Raw genomic sequence first — 18,639 nt, 5'->3', positions numbered from 1 at the left:
CAGTCCCAAGCAAAAGAAGATGCGGAGCTTGGGCCGGTACAACTGTGGTAAGTATGATGAAATTGGCCCGTGAAAACCAGACTGGCCCAATGCCGCTGTTTGTCAATCATCATCACCGCCATGCCCAGCCCAGCCTACACCTATTACTCGTTTCGCATCTCGTCGGCATCGCCATCGCCGCCATGCCGCATCTGGCCGCCGCCGATGCTTTCCTCATTCTCGAGTTCATCGCCGGCAACCGCCGCACTCCCCACGGCATACTAGCCGCCCTCCTCGCCCTCCTACCCTCCTCCTTTTCGCCCCGCACCTCCCCGCGCCTCCGCAAAGCTCTAGTGCTCCGCGCCCTCCACGCCGCCCTCCACGCCGAAGATGCCTCCTGTTCCTTCACCCTCCTCGGCAAAGCGCGGAGGGTCCTCGCCGACCCCAACGCCCCCGCCTGCTTCCCAAACCAGCTTTCTTTTGCAGACAACCAGGAGGACGACGGGGCTAGGGCCGCAGCCGCGGTGGCCGATCTCAAGCGCTTCCTCGACCACGAGTGGGCCAACCTCCCACCTTCCATGCTTGAGCTTGCCGCCGATCGCCTCGCCGGACACAGGTCCCTCCAAACGTGGGCCGCCGCCGACCATGCCAATCGTACAAAGCTTCGCCTGCTCGGTACCCCCCAATTACCAAATCTTTTTTTTAACAAGTTGTGACTTGAGTAATACCTAAGAATGAGAAATTATGAATGAATGATTTTTTTTTTTGTTACTTCATGCAGTAGGGGAGTCCACAGAGCGTGAGATTTTAGCCAAGCTTATGCAAGATGCATCAGCTTCTCATCCACCTATCCTGCCGGAAGTTTCTGATAACGCAAACGATGCTAATGAAGCTGATGGTGCTCAACAAAACCATGCGGCTTATCATTCTAAGCAAAGCAATGAAGCTGACCGTGCTCAAGAAGGCATGGCTGCGCATCAAAATGTGTCAATGAAAGGAGCACAGGGGGTCCAACTTCCAGAGAAGTCTGTCCCTGCGTCTAATAAGCCCAGTCTTATGGAGAGACATCCCAATGCAAGTATTTTTGAGGTAATTAATTCACTGTGGTTTTTTTATTGCCACTATGAAAGTTACATACATTAGATGAAGCCTATCAATTCCATATAGATGTATCCATCTTCAAGTAACTCAAAGCACATTGAACTAGTTGTTCTTTTTTTTTCTTTTCTGGTAGAACATAAGAATAGCATATGTGCAATATGGTGATAATGTTATGTCATCTTTCTGGGTGCAGTGGAATGGCTTGGGTGACTATGATGAAGACAGGCTAGTAGGGAAGCGTAAGCTACCCCCTTTTGAGAGGAAACCACATCCTTCCCCTGCATTTGCACATAAGATGAGAAAGAAGTGGAGTGAGATAGAGGAAAAAACCTTGTTGGAAGGGGTGGAGAAGTGAGTAGATATTTTTGTTTCCCTCGTTACTCTTACTGTCTTAAAATTATGTTCTAACTCCAATAAGGCACCCTAATTTTGTATTGTGATGCGAAGGTATGGCAAAGGCAATTGGAAAGATATCAAAATGGCTTACCCTAACGTCTTTGAAGAGAGATCAACGGTATGCATTTTGGGTGCCATTCTATTTCTAGCTTTAGATGAAGACTTGGGCTTGAAATTTTGAGTCTGATGTGCAGGTAGATCTGAAGGATAAGTTCAGAAATATGGAAAGGCACCATGAATAAACTTGAGGCCTGGTGGTGTTGTGCTTCTCTGCTCTGTAGATACTAGTATAATATGATGGCGGCAGTATGCAAATGAAAACCCATGTAAGGTGGCGTGCAGACATTTTTTTTCTGTGTTTATTTGGAGTGTCTGAAGGGAGAGTCTCCAGCACTGGGCATCTTCTCTCATCTCCATTCCACATGATTTCTCCTCTCTGGATTCCTGTAGGGTTGACTTTGACCCATGCAAAAGGTTTTATCTTTGGAGGGAAATTTACATACTCCTAGGGTTTAGGGTACATCCCATTACCAGTGTAGGTGAGTAATTTTGTGAAAATTTTACCCTCCACAGCCCTTTTTTTTGTTGGGGGGGGGGGGGGGGGGGGGGGGGGGGGTGCATCTGCTAAAAAAAACAGAGGAGCTGCGGTGGAAAATGAAACAGCTAGTGGGAAAATTGAAAAGGCTAGTTTTTTTAAGAAAACCTAGTGGGAAAATTAGCCTTTCGACGGCTTTTTGACTTTTCCGAAAGTAAATGCAGGTTTGGAAGTCCAACCAAATACACCCAGAACCATGAGGCAAAAGGTGCTAATCAGTCAGGTAATGTTAAATCATTAAGTTTACCTTCAAAACACCAGTTCAAAGATCGGCAGAAAGAAGAGTTCCATACTATAGCTTTCTTTTTTTTGGTCATCCAATGTCAATCCATGTAGTTTTGCTTCTTATTTATCATGGGGGTATTATCATTCATGCATTCTTGCTTCATTGTATTTTAGACCATATTGTAGATAGTATGCAGCTTTAAAAACGCTGTAATTTGAAGGACAATTCTACCCTAATAAAGACCTTTTTTGAGGAAAAAATAATTAGTACAGAGCAAAAGAAAATAAGAGTGATCGAGCAAGTTTATCAGTAAAAAAGGATGACAGCAAAGAACAATGTTGAAAATCTGAACAAAAGGGGATAATGTTGTCAAAACTAAATGAAAAATTGCCACTGATATCCAAAAGTAAAGCATGGTTCGTCAAGTTCGCAAAGATGAAGCCGCAAAAATTTAGCGAACAAAACTAAAAGAGAAGAACTTAGCATGGGTTCCCAAAGAAAGTATTCAAACTCGAGGCAAAAATGATGCCCAAGTAATCGGTGTAATGAAGGCAAATGGAAGAAGAAGAGGTAAGAGAGACAAATATCAAGTCAACCGTTTGCACCCAATCATCAAAGTTACTAGCCACCACATCATAAATGTTATTCAAATTTGCTACCGGTGCCAAAAAAACCATCTTCAGGTATATATTTGTTGTCCTGCATGCTCTTCCTTTGATCCTTGGCACCATGGATTTTTATATCACGGAGGGTTGCTGTCAAATTATATTATCTAAAAGTTGAAACAACTGAAAAATTTTGTCACCAAGATTATGCCATTATACCTCTCACGGAGTTCAATTTGTCAGGCCAAAAAGTTTGACAAAAGCGGTGGAGACTCATCTTTTGATAGAAAAAAATATTTCTACCAAAAAGTAAAGTTTTTTTTTTCATCAAGCATTTTTGTCTACCCACTCTTATACCCACTTATTACTTACCATATTTTGAACTCAGACCAAATTGATGGACATTGATGGACCATGATTGTCTTTCCATATGCATGGCACAAAAAGGCCATGCACTAATTGTTGTCTTTTCCATCTAAACCGTGCATATCTTTCCAATTTACTAGACCGTGATTGGCTTTCTATATTGAATATTTCAAATCGCTGCCATCGTTATCTCATCGTTGCTAGCTTTCCATATGCACAATTCCAATTTGCTAGATGACATCATACCAGGCGCCCCTGGCAAAGCTCCTCCAGCCCAGTAGATTCTCACCAGCACCATGAGGATGGCGTACGTGCTGGCCCCTGACGGCGAGAACCCTCTCGAGCAGCATTACGCGGTGATGACGACCAGTGGGTCCTCGACGTAACGGTGAGGACGACCTGCTGCTCCATGATGGCAAGGATCCCCTAGAGCAGCATGGCGTGGTGACGACGGCCTGCAGGTCCTCGGCGGCACGGCGAGGACAGCCTTTCTATCTGTCCCCAGACGGCGAAGATCCATTCCAGCATTACGGTGTTAGGCAAATCTAGTCAACACACGAATGCGCTAGCACGCGCAGATCGCAATCGATCCTCACCAGCGAAGCCTCACGTAGACTGGTTGGAGCAGAGACGCCGCGGAAATTTAGAACCGCGAGCTCGGGAGGGAGCCCGTCGGAACTTATAATCTAGAATTGTCCTGAGGTCGGTAGGCCACTCAGAACGCCCTCGAACGCCATAGAGACACAATAAGAATAGTAGAGGGAATTGAAAAAGGTAGAGTTAGAGATAAAAGTGCAGGATAGATATACTCTTTTTTTTATCACAGGATAAATATACTCTTAATACTATACACCGTGATGTGACGTGCCAGGGAGAGTTAGCCCGACGTGGACCGTCCGATCGATCCGCTCCATTGTTCTTTTGCAAATAGACCCTTCAGGTTTTTTAATTCGAACCCGCCGTCCATGTTTTTTTTCAAACACCCCCCCGGCGCGCCACCCTCCAGCATCCCCCACTCCCCGCGCCCCTCCCCCTAACCCTAACCCTAGCGTGCCCGCCGATCACCGCCCTCACCTCCCGCCGCCGGTCGCCGCCCTCTGCCCCGGAGAGAGACGCCCGATGCGGCGCATGGATTTGCCGCACCCACCTGTCGCAGTCGCAGCACCTCGGTCCGCGCCCCGCCGGCCGCCTCCGTGCCCTGTGCCCGCCCGTCAGCCGCCGACCGCCGCCACCGCCTATGGCTCGCCGCCGTAAAGGTTTAGCCTGCTGCTCCGGCGGCGCGAACCTGGATCCCCGCCGGGCACACGCTGGTCCTCCCTCTCTCCGTCACCCGGCGACGCCCCTCTCTCCCTCCTCACAGCCACAGCGACCCGCGCCGCCGCTGCCGCTACTGGTGACCCGTAGCGGAAGGCCTGTCGGCGGCTCCACCCCTCCCCGTTGGCGAAGGAAGGGGCGCCGCCGCCGGGCGACATGACACGGAGGCCGCTCGCCTTACGCCAGGCGCCGCACTGTCCATCGCTGACCCCTCCGCCTCCAACTGTGCACGGCGGCCCCGGCTGGCTCACCACAGCGCACCTCCGGCGGGATGACTACACCAAGCTCAGGCGCCGCCGCTGCGAGTTGTGCTATGGGGCCATCAAATCGACAACGCCCTGGGAGGGATTGGTTTTCCCTGCCATGGAGGCGCACCCAAATCTGATTTCTCTCTCCCAACCCCATCAATTTGCATCTTGGTTGAAGGCCGTTGAGCCCCTGGTGTCTTGGACCCAGATTTCTATCTGATTTTTTTTTTTGCATCAGGGCAGAAATGGATCTACTAGGTCTTTATTTTTTATTTGTTGTTGATCGTTTTCTCTCCCGAAATCACCTGTTACCTTCCCAATATTGGAATTGAAATCCTTCCTGTGAGCTCTTTTCTTTTCTATAAAATTAAATTGCAAATCCTAACCCTAGCCATTTATGTACTCATATTTCTCTATAGATCTCAGCAAGCGTCAATGAGATTGCCAGACTTCAAGGTAGGATCTTTCTTTTTTTATTCAATTCAACCTATTTTGCAATCCCAACAGTGCATGCACTCTATTCTGTTGCGCCATGTAGTGTTATAGGACCTGTTAAAGTTGAACACTCTTAGATCTATCCATACATCACAATCAAACTGAATCTATTTCGTCCAAAATTATTGGTATTTTACTATTCAAAGATGCAATCCATGTTTCTTTATGTGTGACATAACAAGATAAACTGAATCGCATAGCCAAAGGTGATAACACAGATTTTCTCCTTTTTTTGCTGAATGTCAAAAACCTTATTATCATCATGGTAGAATATGTGGATCCAATGATCCTTAAAATTCTAAAATCAGTTTCCCTTTTTACAGCAGTTCTAAAATCAGTTGAGAATATAGCAGTTCTGAAATGAGTTGAGAAGTATCATGCTTGAATAAATGTTAAGGTATCTGGCAGATGGACCTGGGACAAGCAACATATACATAGGACAAAGTTGCAATTATATCTGTAGTTTAAGCTTTATGAGAAAATCCACTTACTCTTTTCTTTATTGCAAGAAAATATTGCAAAGTATGCTTGGATATATCTTGCTGCCCTCTGTGATACATGGAGTTCTAGGTTTGCCAGGATAGGAATAAGAATGACATTCAATTTATTTGCTACTAGACATGCTGACCACATGCCATGGAATGAACAATTCGCTTGCAGGGACCTAGCTTGTGTTAAATACCACTTTATTTCAAAAGTGTGTTACAAAACAATAGTTAATACATCATATAAATATGTAGTTGTTGGTCTGGATAGTTCTACTATGATCATCTTATAATGTTGTACCCCTTTCAAACCAACGTGGAGCTTTCCATTTTCTCTTTTTCCCTTCTCTCCCTTTATTCACTATTTTCGTCCAAAAGAACACTCATGTGCATATACTTCCCAATATTACTCACTGATGTACACCTGAGTCAAAAATGTATTGTCGATGCACTTAGGAAAAAAAACAGAAACAAGAACAAAAGAATTTTCAGCAGGAAATAATCATGATTCAACAATGCTTGCAAGCATGTCTACATATGCACTCAAAAAACAAAATTAGCAGCAAGACTACTGGATGATTATTGCTAACTCATTATATCATAATATGTCATGATATTATCCTTCTTTCATTTCTTTTACATGTTGAAGGGAGCATCAGTTGGAACTATTTTTGGAAATTGTAGCTTTCATGACACATCAGGTAGTAGAAATTATGTACTTGCTTTGTCAATAACTTATTTCTCAATACTTCTCTCATTTTACTCAAACCTGATCACCTGGGTTAAGATGGGATGTCAATTGGTCACTAAACCTTTAGGGACTCCATAATTTGAACTACAAAATTGTAGAGCTCCAATATGGGTTTTATCACAAGTTAATAGTTATGTTCTACACCTTCTCTTGATATACTTGAGATGGAGATCCTATCCAGTATTGATTTGCATACATCTCAAACCTGTGCTGCTGTGCACATTCAGATATATGGGTTCCAATATGTGTCATGTCTCAGATTAATACAACTTATTTTAGTACAATAGTAGAATTTTAGAAGATACGAAGGTGAAGTCACTTCAGCCTAAGCATAATAGATCTCTCATTTTAATCCATAATAAGTTTGGTCTATTTTTATTTCCTCTTTTTTTTGCAGCATTTTCTTCCCTTGCCAATAGCGGATTATTTGTTCCATTGGATTTTGAATGTTGCTCCATCGATTCCTGCTTACTTACAGTTATGTTGTTTCTAATGTGCATTGCCAATCACAGATTGTCTGATTAGGCACATACTAATATCCTTTGTTCATTGACAGCTTCAGCTAGGGAAGTAAGCACGCAACTTTGTACTAATGGACTTCGAGATGATCAGTATAAAGAGGAGACAATAATATATCATCGCAGCTGGCATCATTTTTGCTCAAGTGAACCTTCAGTGTAGATGTACTTTTACTTCATGCCTATAGTGCCGTTCCTGCTTATGTTTATTTTTTTTCCTTCAATTATTTTGGTTGGCATTCCTCATAGGATATTCATGATCTGTGTACAAGAATCCATGATCTTAATACCAAAAGGTAGATATGGAAATCATGTTTCCTTAAAGTTAATTGATATGACGATGATACACTGATTCGCTTGCCCAAATCAATTAGCATACTGCCAATCATTTGTTTGCAGAGCGGAGCATTTAGCATCATCTCGGCGCGGCGAAGCGCGCTGATCGTCCTAGTGTTGATTCGATTGGGATGTCCTCAATCGGTCGTAACCCTTCATATTTATAGGGTGGGGTGATCTGTATCTTTTAGGAGTCGAAACCCTAACAAATTTCATGTCAAAATACAACTTCTAACTCGGATTGGGCATTTCGGACCAGTTTGACCGGTCTCCGAACCGGTCTGACCGGTCAGACCGGAGTGCAGATCTTCCGAGAGGCATAACTTTCTCATCCGGACTCTAAATTGGACGTTCCACATATGCATTTCAATCGTCTCGATGAGATCTATGCAATGGTGCAGTCCAATTGGCATTTTGACAACCTTACCCAGACCGGTCTGACCGGTTTCTACAACCGGTCTGACCGGTTCGAACCGCCTAGACTGCCTAGCGAATGAAGCGTCCCCTCATAAGAGAAGACTTAAATGTGATACAAAGCACCAGTCCCAGGAGGTTGATGCCACATTTATTACATCAGATGGTTCAAAACCGTACAAACTTTGGAGGACACTCGATACAGATAATGATAATGATTAACCAAGCTACGACATAACACCAGACCGCAAACCACATGGGGTCTACCACAGGCTCAGAGTACTGCGACAGCGGAGGCATCTCGTCAGGGCCGGTACCACAGGCAAGGTTGGGTGTAGAACGATAACCCTACTCGGCGTCGTCTGGTATGAAGTCTGGGTCTTCTTCTGTAAAAAGTAAGAGTGGGGTGAGTACAAACGTACTCAGCAAGTCCAACCACACCCACGGAGGGGGGTTATAACAGAATAATATGCATAGGTAAATCAAGGAATAGGTTACGGTTTAATTTGCAGAAAAACGATATTTTATGCAGGGGTTCATTTAACAGAAAACCTTTTTTTTAAAAACAGTTTTTGTAGTAACACAGAGTTTAGGTTTTAAAACTGCTACCGGACTCCCCGTCCGTCGTAGCACACGGCACAACTGCCGGACATAATTCCAAAACAACTCACACCAGCCCATCCCAAGGAAACACTAGTTATGTGACCACACCGTAACTCGCCCAATACCGTGGGCACGGACTATTCGAATAGATTCTTAACTCTGCAGAGGTGTGCAACTTTACCCACAAGTAGGATACCACAACTCGAACACCGTCGTGTCGGTGTAGATCCCAACATAGCCATTACCCACCATAGCTAAGCCTGACTAGCCATCACGGGATGCACCAAGGGGTCATTGACCGTTCACTTGGGTATAACCGGGCATAAGTCACTCGGGGCTTATCCCTTTTCCTTAGTCACCCGTTGCTCTCAGCTCTCCTGATGGCTATCACACCAACTAGTGGGATTTATGCTACGCCGTTGCCCATTCAACGGTCGAGTGGTTTGCACGATAGTGGAGTTAGGTGAGATGACACACCAACTCGGTCCTTAGACACGACAAGATGGATATCTCCCTTCTTTGCCCTGCCACACAGGCATAAGCACACCAATCGGCAATTCACACAGAAATGCCGTCCATCCCGTCCATACTCATCTTTCGAAAATCCACATTTTATCCCTTCCCATACGCACACATTTACTTTATCAAATAGATCATATTATGAGTAAAGACCTAAGCGTTCTAATATCGATTAATGTCCAAGCAAAATCAGACATTAATCTAGGTGGTCAAGGAATGGTCATCACAAATCAAGGAGTGGCTATCCAACCGTGTTTTCATGCATGTAAAACATATGCAACTTTATAAAACAGGCCATTGGGTTGTGTTTATAAATACTAGGACAGAAACATGCATCGAAGGATGGGATTGAACTTGCCGTCTTCGTAGCCTTCGGGGAAGTCCTGTCCTTCGGGCTCGGGGTCGCGGAACTGGTCCTCGTTCCCTTGCTCGTAGAACTGCTCGCTAGCGGGCTCTCCTTCGTTCACACCGCGATCTATAGCACACACAACAAGCATCCAATCAGTACAAAGACCTATCGTTGAGCTCGAATCGGAAACACATAAAATATGGAGATAGAAGTAACATCTTTGAGTGGTTTCCTAAAGGCATGGCCAAGACTTAGTTATGAGAAGCGTGGTAAAGTTTCGGGTTGATCAGAGGTCGTTTGTTACATGAAATGATGGGTTTTGTAAGGGTTTGTGGGTCGGTTAAGGGGTCAGGGGCCTATTTGTAATTAATTCGGGAGAACCCGGGGCCTGTTTATGATTTCTAAAAGTATTTGGGCCTAAAAGGAAAGTGCAGGGGCCTGATTATTATTAAGTTTAAATAGTGGAGGACTTGTTTGGAAAAAATAGGAAAGTAGAAGGGCCCTTTTAGGAAAAAGCCCATAAGGAGTGGGGATTCTTTTGAGAACACAAGGAAGACTAGGGGGTTTTGGGCAAAACCGCCCTGTCTTCCCCTTCCTCCCGACCGAAACAGGGGAGGGGAGCAAGGGCGCCGGCGGCGTCAATCCCCGGCGGCCAGGAGCTCGGCGCCGGCCCGGGGTAGAGGGGAAAGGAGAAGGGGAAGATGGCGGCTCGATTCCCCCACCTGGCTCGGCTTGGGACGGAGCGAGGCGGCGGGTCGTCGTGAGCGGGCGGCGGCGGTCACTGGAGTCCGGCGGGGCGGCGCTGGGAGCTGCGAGGAGAAGCGGTGGTGGCGGGGAGGCTTGGGTGCGGAGGAGCGGCGCCGGTAGGCCCTTTTATAGCCGATGTAGGTCGGTTGGGGGGGGCGTGGCCGGTGGCGAGTAAGTGCCGCCCGGCGGGCGGCGCGGCGGGCCTTAATGGCGCTCGGCCGCGCTCGCGCGTCGTGGAGCGGCGCACGGGCGACGAGGTGGCGCAGGGGTGACGGGACGTGGGCGGCAGCGGCGAGCACAGGGCGGCGCTGTGCGGGGCAGCGGCGAGCGGCGCGCGGCGCGGCCAGGCGCGCACGTGGGCTCGGCGGAGCTCACGGCGTTGCGGCTTGGCGCGTTCGCCGCGGCTCGGTGCGCGTGCGCGTGAATGGCGCTGAGTGGGGGCGGGGCAGTGAGCGGCACAGCGAGGTGGCACGGTGGTGATGGCGGCCGCGGCGTGGCGCGGTCAGCCGGGGCGTCGTGTGCGTGCACGCGTGCGCGTGCGCACGGGCGGGTGCACGCACCGGGACGGGGCGAGCGAGCTGGGCGAGGCCGGGGCCGGGGCGTCGTGGTGCAGCCGGCGCAGGCGCGCGCGGGCGCGGCCAGTGCGCGGGTACGCGGTGTGCGTGCGCGACGCGACTCGGCGCGGCGCGGCGTGTGCGTGTGCGCGCGGCGCACGGTCGGCCGGGGCGGGGCGCTGCGGTGGCGAGGCGCGAGGGCGGGGAGCGGTCGAGCGCGGAGGGCGGCGTGGCACGCGGGGCAGGCCGAACTGGGCGTGCGCGGGGAGGTGGAGCCGGGCACGGCGGCGCTCGGAGCGGGAGGCGGCTCGGGGCAGGCGCGACGGGGAAGGAAGAGAGGAAGGAAGGAAGGGAAAGAAAGAAAAAGGAAAAAGGGTGAAGAGAAAAAAAAGAAAAATAGGAAAAAGAAATGAAGAAAAAGAAAATGGGGAAAAGGGAGAGAGAGAGAAAGGAAAAGGAGGGGGAGGGGCGGTGCGCGCCAGCGGCGACCGCGGCTGCGGTCGGCCACGCGGGACGCGGGAGGTGGGGCACGCGGCCGGAGGAGAGAGGGAAAAGGAGGGGGCGGGATTCGCGGCGGCCGGTCACGACGCGTCGCGTTGGATGGGAAGGAGATGAGACGTGGATTGAAATCGGGTGTCGGGTCAGATCTCCGGGGATCGGGAGATCGGAGCAGGAGGGTTTCCGGGAAGTTAGGGTTAGGGTTTGAGTCGAGCTCAACAACAAAAACAAATTTAGCGCATGATTTATTTTGGTGAGTTTTCGGGATGTCACAAACCTACCCCACTTAAAATGAATCTCGTCCTCGAGATTCGACTGGTTCCAAAACAGGTGGGGAAACTCCTTCTTCAGAGCGTCTTCTCGTTCCCACGTCGCTTCTTCTACTCCGTGTCTGCTCCACTGGACTCTGCATATCCGTACTTCAGAGTTTCTGGTCCTTCTGGTGACCGTGTCGAGAATCTTGACCGGTACTTCTTGATATCGTAGGTCTGGCTGTAGATCTATCGTTTCTACTGGCACGTGCTCTGCCTCGGGTACTCTCAAACACCTCCTTAGCTATGAGACGTGGAACACTGGATGTATATCTGACATTTCTTCTGGCAGTTCCAAACGGTATGCTACTGCTCCAACTTTCTTCAGAACTCGGTATGGTCCAATGTACCGAGGGGCTAATTTTCCTTGTACCTGAAATCTTCGGGTTCCTCGAATGGGTGATACCTTGAGATACACAAAATCCCCTGGACTAAAACTTATTTCCCGCCTTTTCTTGTCAGCGTAACTCTTCTGTCGGGACTGGGCTGCTTTCAGCTTTTCTCTAATCTCGGCCACCCTTTCTTCTGCTTCCTTGATGAGGGCGGGCCCGACTAGAGCACGTTCTCCAACTTCTGACCACATCAGAGGGGTTCTGCATTTCCTTCCGTAAAGAGCCTCGAACGGCGACATGCCCAAACTTGCTTGATACCCGTTGTTGTATGAGAACTCGGCATAGGGTAAACTCTGTTCCCAATCTTTGCCGTAGGTGAGAACACATGCTCTCAACATATCTTCCATAATCTGATTCACCCTTTCTGTCTGACCATCTGTCTGCGGGTGATAAGCGGAACTAAAGTCTAGCTTGGTGCCCATAGCTTTATGCAAGCTTTTCCAAAATCTAGAGGTGAACTGGGTCCCTCTATCTGAGACGATTCGACTGGGCACACCATGCAACTTTACTATATTTTCCACATAGAGCTTGGCTAGCTTCTCTCCGCCGTAGTTGGTCCGTACGGGTATGAAGTGAGCCGCTTTAGTGAGTCGGTCCACTATTACCCATATGGAATCATGTCCTTTCTGGGTTCTGGGCAGCCCTACCACAAAATCCATTCCTACTTCATCCCATTTCCAAACTGGAATGGGTAGGGGTTGCAATAATCCTACCGGCTTCTGGTGTTCAGCTTTAATTCTCTGGCAAGTATCGCAATGGGCGACAAATCGTGCAATATCTGCCTTCATCCCATTCCACCAATATTTCTGTCTTAGGTCCATATACATTTTGGTGGATCCTGGGTGGATGGAGTAGGCCGAGTTATGAGCTTCGTCCATGATTATCTGTCTGAAGTCTCCCTTCTGGGGCACACAAATCCTATCTTTATACCATAACGTTCCCTTATCATCCACTCTAAAGTCTGGTGCCTTATTTTCTCCGGTCTGCCTCCGGATTTCCATCAGTCCCTTGTCCGCTCTCTGGGCTTTCCTGATTCGTTCTTCTAGAGTGGATTGAACGTTCAGCACTTGGCTGGAGCCTCGAGGGACAATGTGCACGTTTAATCGCGCCATTTCCTCTTGTAAATGGTCATCCTTGGGCCCGTAGGATTTCCGACTTAGGGCATCGGCTACTACATTTGCTTTACCAGGATGATAATGGATTTCAAGATTATAATCTTTGACTAATTCCAGCCATCTTCTTTGTCTCAAGTTCAAGTCTGGCTGGGTGAAGATATACTTCAGACTTTTATGGTCGGTAAAGATTTCGCATTTATTTCCAATCAAATAATGCCTCCAAATTTTAAGAGCATGCACTACGGCTGCAAGCTCCAAGTCATGGGTCGGGTAGTTTTGCTCATGAGTCCTGAGCTGACGGGAAGCATATGCAACGACTTTCCCATCTTGCATCAGTACACAACCCAATCCTTGTCGGGACGCATCACAATAGATGACAAAATCCCGATGGATATCCGGTAAGGTTAGCACTGGGGCCGTCGTCAATCTTCGCTTCAACTCCTGGAAGCTTCTTTCACACGACTCCGTCCAGGTGAACTTCTTTTCTTTCTTGAGCAGCTCTGTCATGGGCCGGGCTATCTTAGAAAATCCCTCAATGAATCTCCGATAATACCCAGCTAATCCAAGAAAACTCCTGATCTCACTAACATTGGTTGGTTGCTGCCAATTGGAGACTGCTTCAACCTTCTCGGGATCCACTGCTACTCCTTCCGCGGTCAAGATATGACCAAGGAAAGCTACTTTCTCCAGCCAGAACTCACACTTGCTGAATTTGGCGTATAGCCTGTGCATTCTCAACTTCTCCAGAACTACTCTCAGGTGTTGCTCGTGCTCCTGAATACTCTTTGAGTAAATAAGTATGTCGTCAATGAAGACTACGACAAACTTATCTAGCTCGTCCATAAACACTTTGTTCATGAGGTTCATGAAATAGGCAGGTGCATTTGTCAGTCCAAAAGACATCACCGTAAACTCAAACTGACCATACCGGGTGACAAAAGCTGTCTTCGGGATATCGCTCTCCCTGATCTTGAGCTGAAAGTAGCCGGACCTCAGGTCAATCTTGGAAAAGTACCTGGCTCCTTTTAACTGGTCAAACAGATCATCGATCCTGGGGAGAGGGTACTTGTTCTTAATAGTGACCTCGTTTAGTGCCCGGTAATCTACACATAGCCTCATACTTCCGTCCTTCTTCTTGACGAATAGAACCGGGGCTCCCCAAGGCGACGAACTTGGCCTGATGAAGCCAATCCGTTGCAACTCCTCCAGTTGTTTCTTTAACTCCGCCAACTCGGAGGCTGCCATTCTATAAGGTCTCTTGGCTATAGGGGCAGTTCCAGGGACAAGGTCAATAACAAACTCTACATCCCTATCTGGTGGCATACCAGGAAGTTCTTCCGGAAAAACATCTGGATACTCGTTCACTACTGGGACTTCTTCCAAGGACTTGGCTTTCATGCTGAATACCATCAGGTTTGCTCCACTTTCCCGGGTATGACAGGTCACTCGGACTCCCTCTGGGTTTGTTAGATGGACTACCTTGTCCGTACAACCTATGAGGCCATTATGTTTGCTCAGCCAATCCATTCCAAGGATCACATCTATCCCTTCTGACTTAAGTACTACTAGATCTGCTAGAAACTCTACCCCACTTAAATTAATCCTTACCCGTAGACAACCCAGTTGACACCTGATGTCTCCTCCGGGCGTCCGGGTTAGTAGGGGTGTCTTTAGTAGTACTGTAGGTATTTTATGTTTCTCCACAAAACTCGAGGATATAAATGAGTGTGATGCTCCAGAATCAAACAGTACTGTTGCAAGAGTTGAGCTGACTAGGTACTCACCGAGTACTATGCCTTGAGCTCCTTGAGCTTCCTGTGCGTCGATGTGGTTGACACGGGCTCGTCCGAAAGGCTGCTGGGATTGCCTCTGCTGATTGTTGTTGTTGTTGTTGCCGTTGCCACGGAGGGGCACTCGGTTGGCACCGGTCAGAACTGGCTTGAGTCCGTTCACTGTGTTGGAGAAAGCTGAAGTAGCAGGCTTGTTCTTGGCATAGGGGCAGTCGGCGATGAAGTGACCTGTCTCACGGCAATTGAAGCAGGCCCTCACGTTGCTGTTGTTGTTGGTGACCTGGCTTGCATTACTCTGTGGGGCCCTCATGGTGCTCTGGCTTCTGGGCTGGGTGTTAGGGGCTCGTGGTCCTGTCACTTGCGACTGAGTTCTGTACTGCATTGGGGCTTGGGACCTTGGTGCATTGTAGCTGAAGCTTCTGGCCTTCTGGTAACGATCCTGCTGGCGGGCCTTGCTCTCCAGGAACTTGCGCTTGTTATCCTTTCTTTCATCACTCTTGGCCTTCTCAGTGAGGATTGCCTTGTTCATCAAGGTGTTGAAGTCAGGATAGATCTGAGGGGTGAGCAGGGTCCTGAGTTCTGGATTTAGTCCTTTCTTGAACATCTCCTGCTTCTTCTCATCGTCATTCACTTCTTCTGGTGCATAGCGAGCCAATTCCATGAACTGGTGTGTATATTCTTCTACCGTCATATCCCCTGCTGAAGTGCGCGGAATTCATCTGCCTTGCACTTCATGGTGGCCGAGGGGATGTGATAACAGCGGAACTCTCTCACGAATTCATTCCAGGTGATGGTGGAGGCATCTCTGGCAGCAGCGCAGTAATTTTCCCACCAGGCTAAGGCAGTCCCGGTGAGTTGATGTGCTGCCAGGAGGACTTTATCTCGATCCTGGCACCCAAACGGCTCGAGCTTCCTCTGGATCACACGGAGCCAATCATCTGCGTCCAAGGGGTTGCTGGATCCGGCAAAAGTAGGTGGCTTGGCCCTCAGAAAAGCTGTCAGCTTGTCATTGAAGGTCTGCTCTCGTGGCTGCCTATTCATCAGAGCATTGGCCAGTGTCTCCAGTATGAGAGTCTGGTTATGGATTATTTGTGCTAGGTCCGTGAAGGGTGGTGGTGGTGGTAGCTGTGCATCATGATTTTCTCCTCTGCCCTGACTCACTTCTTGTTCTTCCTGAGGATGGTTTTGCCCGTTAAGGCGTACTCCTGCATCAGCGGCTGCAGGGTCCCTGACACGGGAGGCCCTCGTGACGCTTCGGGAAACCATCTGTAGATTTGGTAGGGTTTTTGTGAGATTGGGATTAGGTGATGTTTAAGTTATTTAATTCGTATTTTTGAAAAAGGCAGAATTAACCTTCTGCCGAAAGGCACACACACAACAAGCACACAACAAGGCAAACAAGCGACTTTTACTAAAGCGAGGTAGGGTACAACACAGGAACAAGACTAGAACGTGTACTACACGTCCGGGTACAGGTTCAAACTAGGAATACAACTTAAACTGGAAGGGCTAGAAGGGTACAACAACAGGGTAGGGTTGGACACTCTACTCGCGGGGCGAGTCTTCTTTTGGGGTGGTACGTGCTTCCGGGGAAACAAACGGCTCGTCGTCCTCCGGGTTCCCGTTCTCTTGGGGCTGAGCAGCAACTTCTCTTTCTCTGACAGCAGTAGACCCTTCGGGGTTCTCGGGTGGAGCTCGAGGGCTTCCAAAGAGCGTTCCCCATCCTATGACGGGTGTCCCAAGTAGAACATGGTCTTCTCCGATGGCCGAAACTGGGGTCCCACTTCTGGTCCATTCTTGCATGCGCCGGTCTCGGGCCTGTCTGAGGCTCTCCTGTGCAACTGCTTCACTGCTGATCGTGGCTGCGGCTCTTGCCTCGGCTTGGGCTGCTCGGACCTGTTGGAGCCTCACCGCGAGTTCAGCTTGCTCGGCACGATTGGTCTGCTCCCTTAGCAGGTGGGCCTGCTCATCGAAGAGTTGATCCAAAGCGGCCAGATAGTTAGCCACTTGGTACAAAGGGTCTACTTCATGGCGGCGCCGTTCCAGGCTTCTCATGCGGGCTTCCCAAACAGGGGTTCTGATGGCCGGCGGAAAGAACCTCATTGGCGTGGGTGCTAGGTGTTCTTCGAAAATCCGGCATAGGTACCGAAGTGCCTTTCTGACAGCCAAGGGATAGGTGTCTTGGTGCCTGAATCCCGTAGCGGTCACTCGCCACGACTGGATGTTGGGGTGGCGTTCACTTCTGGCGATGACTAGGACCACCCTGCAGCGGAGAGTGCCATGATGCTCGTACTCTCTGCTGTAGTACCTTGGGTGTTCCGTAACACCAAGGCTCTCCAGGGCGTTGATCAACAGGCTGGGGAAGTCAGGTGCAGCTTGGCAGTCGCCCTGGGTCCATCCTTCCTCAGCCATCTGAAAACAAAGATAGGGTGAAGATCTTGCACGAATATTTGCGGTACACAAAGGGGTAGATGGTTTTTATTTATGGCATCATGGTGGGGTACAACTTCATGGGTACATGATTATTAGAGCAAAGGTTCTAGCTTAGAGACTACTCCTATCATGGGGATTCTTCCTCAATCCTAAGGGAGCGCTTCTTCAGTGGAAGATACTGATCCGTGGTATCATCGGTCTGAGTACCCTTATCCCAATGGGTTTCCTCGGGCTCTTCTTCCTCTGTCTGAGTACCTACGTCCCAATGGGTTTCCATGGGTTCTTCTTCTTCATCTTCCTCTATCCATCCACCTATTCCCCAGCGAGCCTCGTACCTCCGCATCTGAGCTTGGAGAGCGGCTAGTGAGTTCTCGGCACGTGCGGCCCTTGTCCGCTGCTCTTCCAGTTCTGCCTCTTTTTCATCCATTTGGACTTGGAGGGCAGCCAGGGAATACTCGGCGTGTGCGGTCCTTGTCCGTTGTTCATCCAGCTCCTGGGTTGCCTTTTCTGCTCTGTGAACTTGTTGCTTTAGCTGTGCTGCTTGCTCACGGTAGAGCTCATCCAGGCCGGTGAGGTAGATGGACAGGTGGGATACAGTGTCTTCCAGATCTTCTTCTTCCCTCCCGAGTCCTCTCATTCGGGCGATCCAGGTGCGTCCTCTTCCTTCAGTTGGCGGGAAGAACCCCATAGGAGTCCGCTGAAGGTGATGCTTGTAGATCACTCGGAGCCATCGCAGGGCTTTACGGGCGGCTTTCCGATAGGTATCCGGGAAACGGAATCCAGTGGTGGAGATGAACCAAGGGTCCACATCAGGATAGCGGGTGCTTCTTGCTATGAAGATCATCAGGTCACACCGAAGAGTACCCTTGGAGTCGTACTCCTGATAGAGAAACTCTGGTGGATCCACAACTCCGATGCGTTCCAGGCTGAGTATCAACAACTTGGGAAGGCCGGGCTCTGCGAAACAGATTCCGCCAATCCATCCATTGTCAGCCATCTGGAATAGGGCAAGAACCAAAGGTAAGTGTTTGTGTGAGGAAAGGATTAAGGATAGAAAAGTCCTAAGGTAAAGGGTCTAAAAACGGGTTTCGCTCCTAGGGTCACGTCCTACGGCCAACCTACGGCTCTGATACCACCTGAAGCGTCCCCTCATAAGAGAAGACTTAAATGTGATACAAAGCACCAGTCCGAGGAGGCTGATGCCACATTTATTACATCAGATGGTTCAAAACCGTACAAACCTTGGAGGACACTCGATACAGATAATGATAATGATTAACCAAGCTACGACATAACACCAGACCGCAAACCACATGGGGTCTACCACAGGCTCAGAGTACTGCGACAGCGGAGGCATCTCGTCAGGGCCGGTACCACAGGCAAGGTTGGGTGTAGAACGATAACCCTACTCGGCGTCGTCTGGTATGAAGTCTGGGTCTTCTTCTGTAAAAAGTAAGAGTGGGGTGAGTACAAACGTACTCAGCAAGTCCAACCACACC

General features: G+C 49.0%; 1 protein-coding gene across 12 annotated transcripts; it reads left to right on the top strand.

Moving 5' to 3' along the window:
* Positions 1–121: 121 nt before the first annotated feature.
* Positions 122–7,412, top strand: LOC120694949 (telomeric repeat-binding factor 2-like). Of its 12 annotated transcripts, none has more exons than XR_005683716.1 (8): positions 122–654; positions 761–1,068; positions 1,274–1,431; positions 1,528–1,594; positions 1,671–1,802; positions 2,236–2,294; positions 6,460–6,511; positions 7,118–7,412. XR_005683716.1 is itself a non-coding variant. In XM_039978289.1 (5 exons), the coding sequence occupies exons 1-5, from the start codon at positions 183–185 to the stop codon at positions 1,716–1,718; spliced, it is 1,053 nt and encodes a 350-aa protein (XP_039834223.1). In that variant the 5' UTR covers positions 122–182; the 3' UTR covers positions 1,719–2,633. The 12 variants fall into 12 exon arrangements, 1 of the variants encoding a protein (XP_039834223.1); XR_005683714.1 differs by having other exon boundaries at positions 6,959–7,412; XR_005683718.1 differs by lacking the exon at positions 6,460–6,511 and adding an exon at positions 5,250–5,286.
* Positions 7,413–18,639: the final 11,227 nt, after the last annotated feature.

Source organism: Panicum virgatum, chromosome 2K (genome assembly GCF_016808335.1).
Source record: "Panicum virgatum strain AP13 chromosome 2K, P.virgatum_v5, whole genome shotgun sequence".
Taxonomy (NCBI): Eukaryota; Viridiplantae; Streptophyta; class Magnoliopsida; order Poales; family Poaceae; genus Panicum; species Panicum virgatum.
Note: the sequence above shows the minus strand (reverse complement) of the source record. Positions and strands in the feature narration are given on the sequence as shown.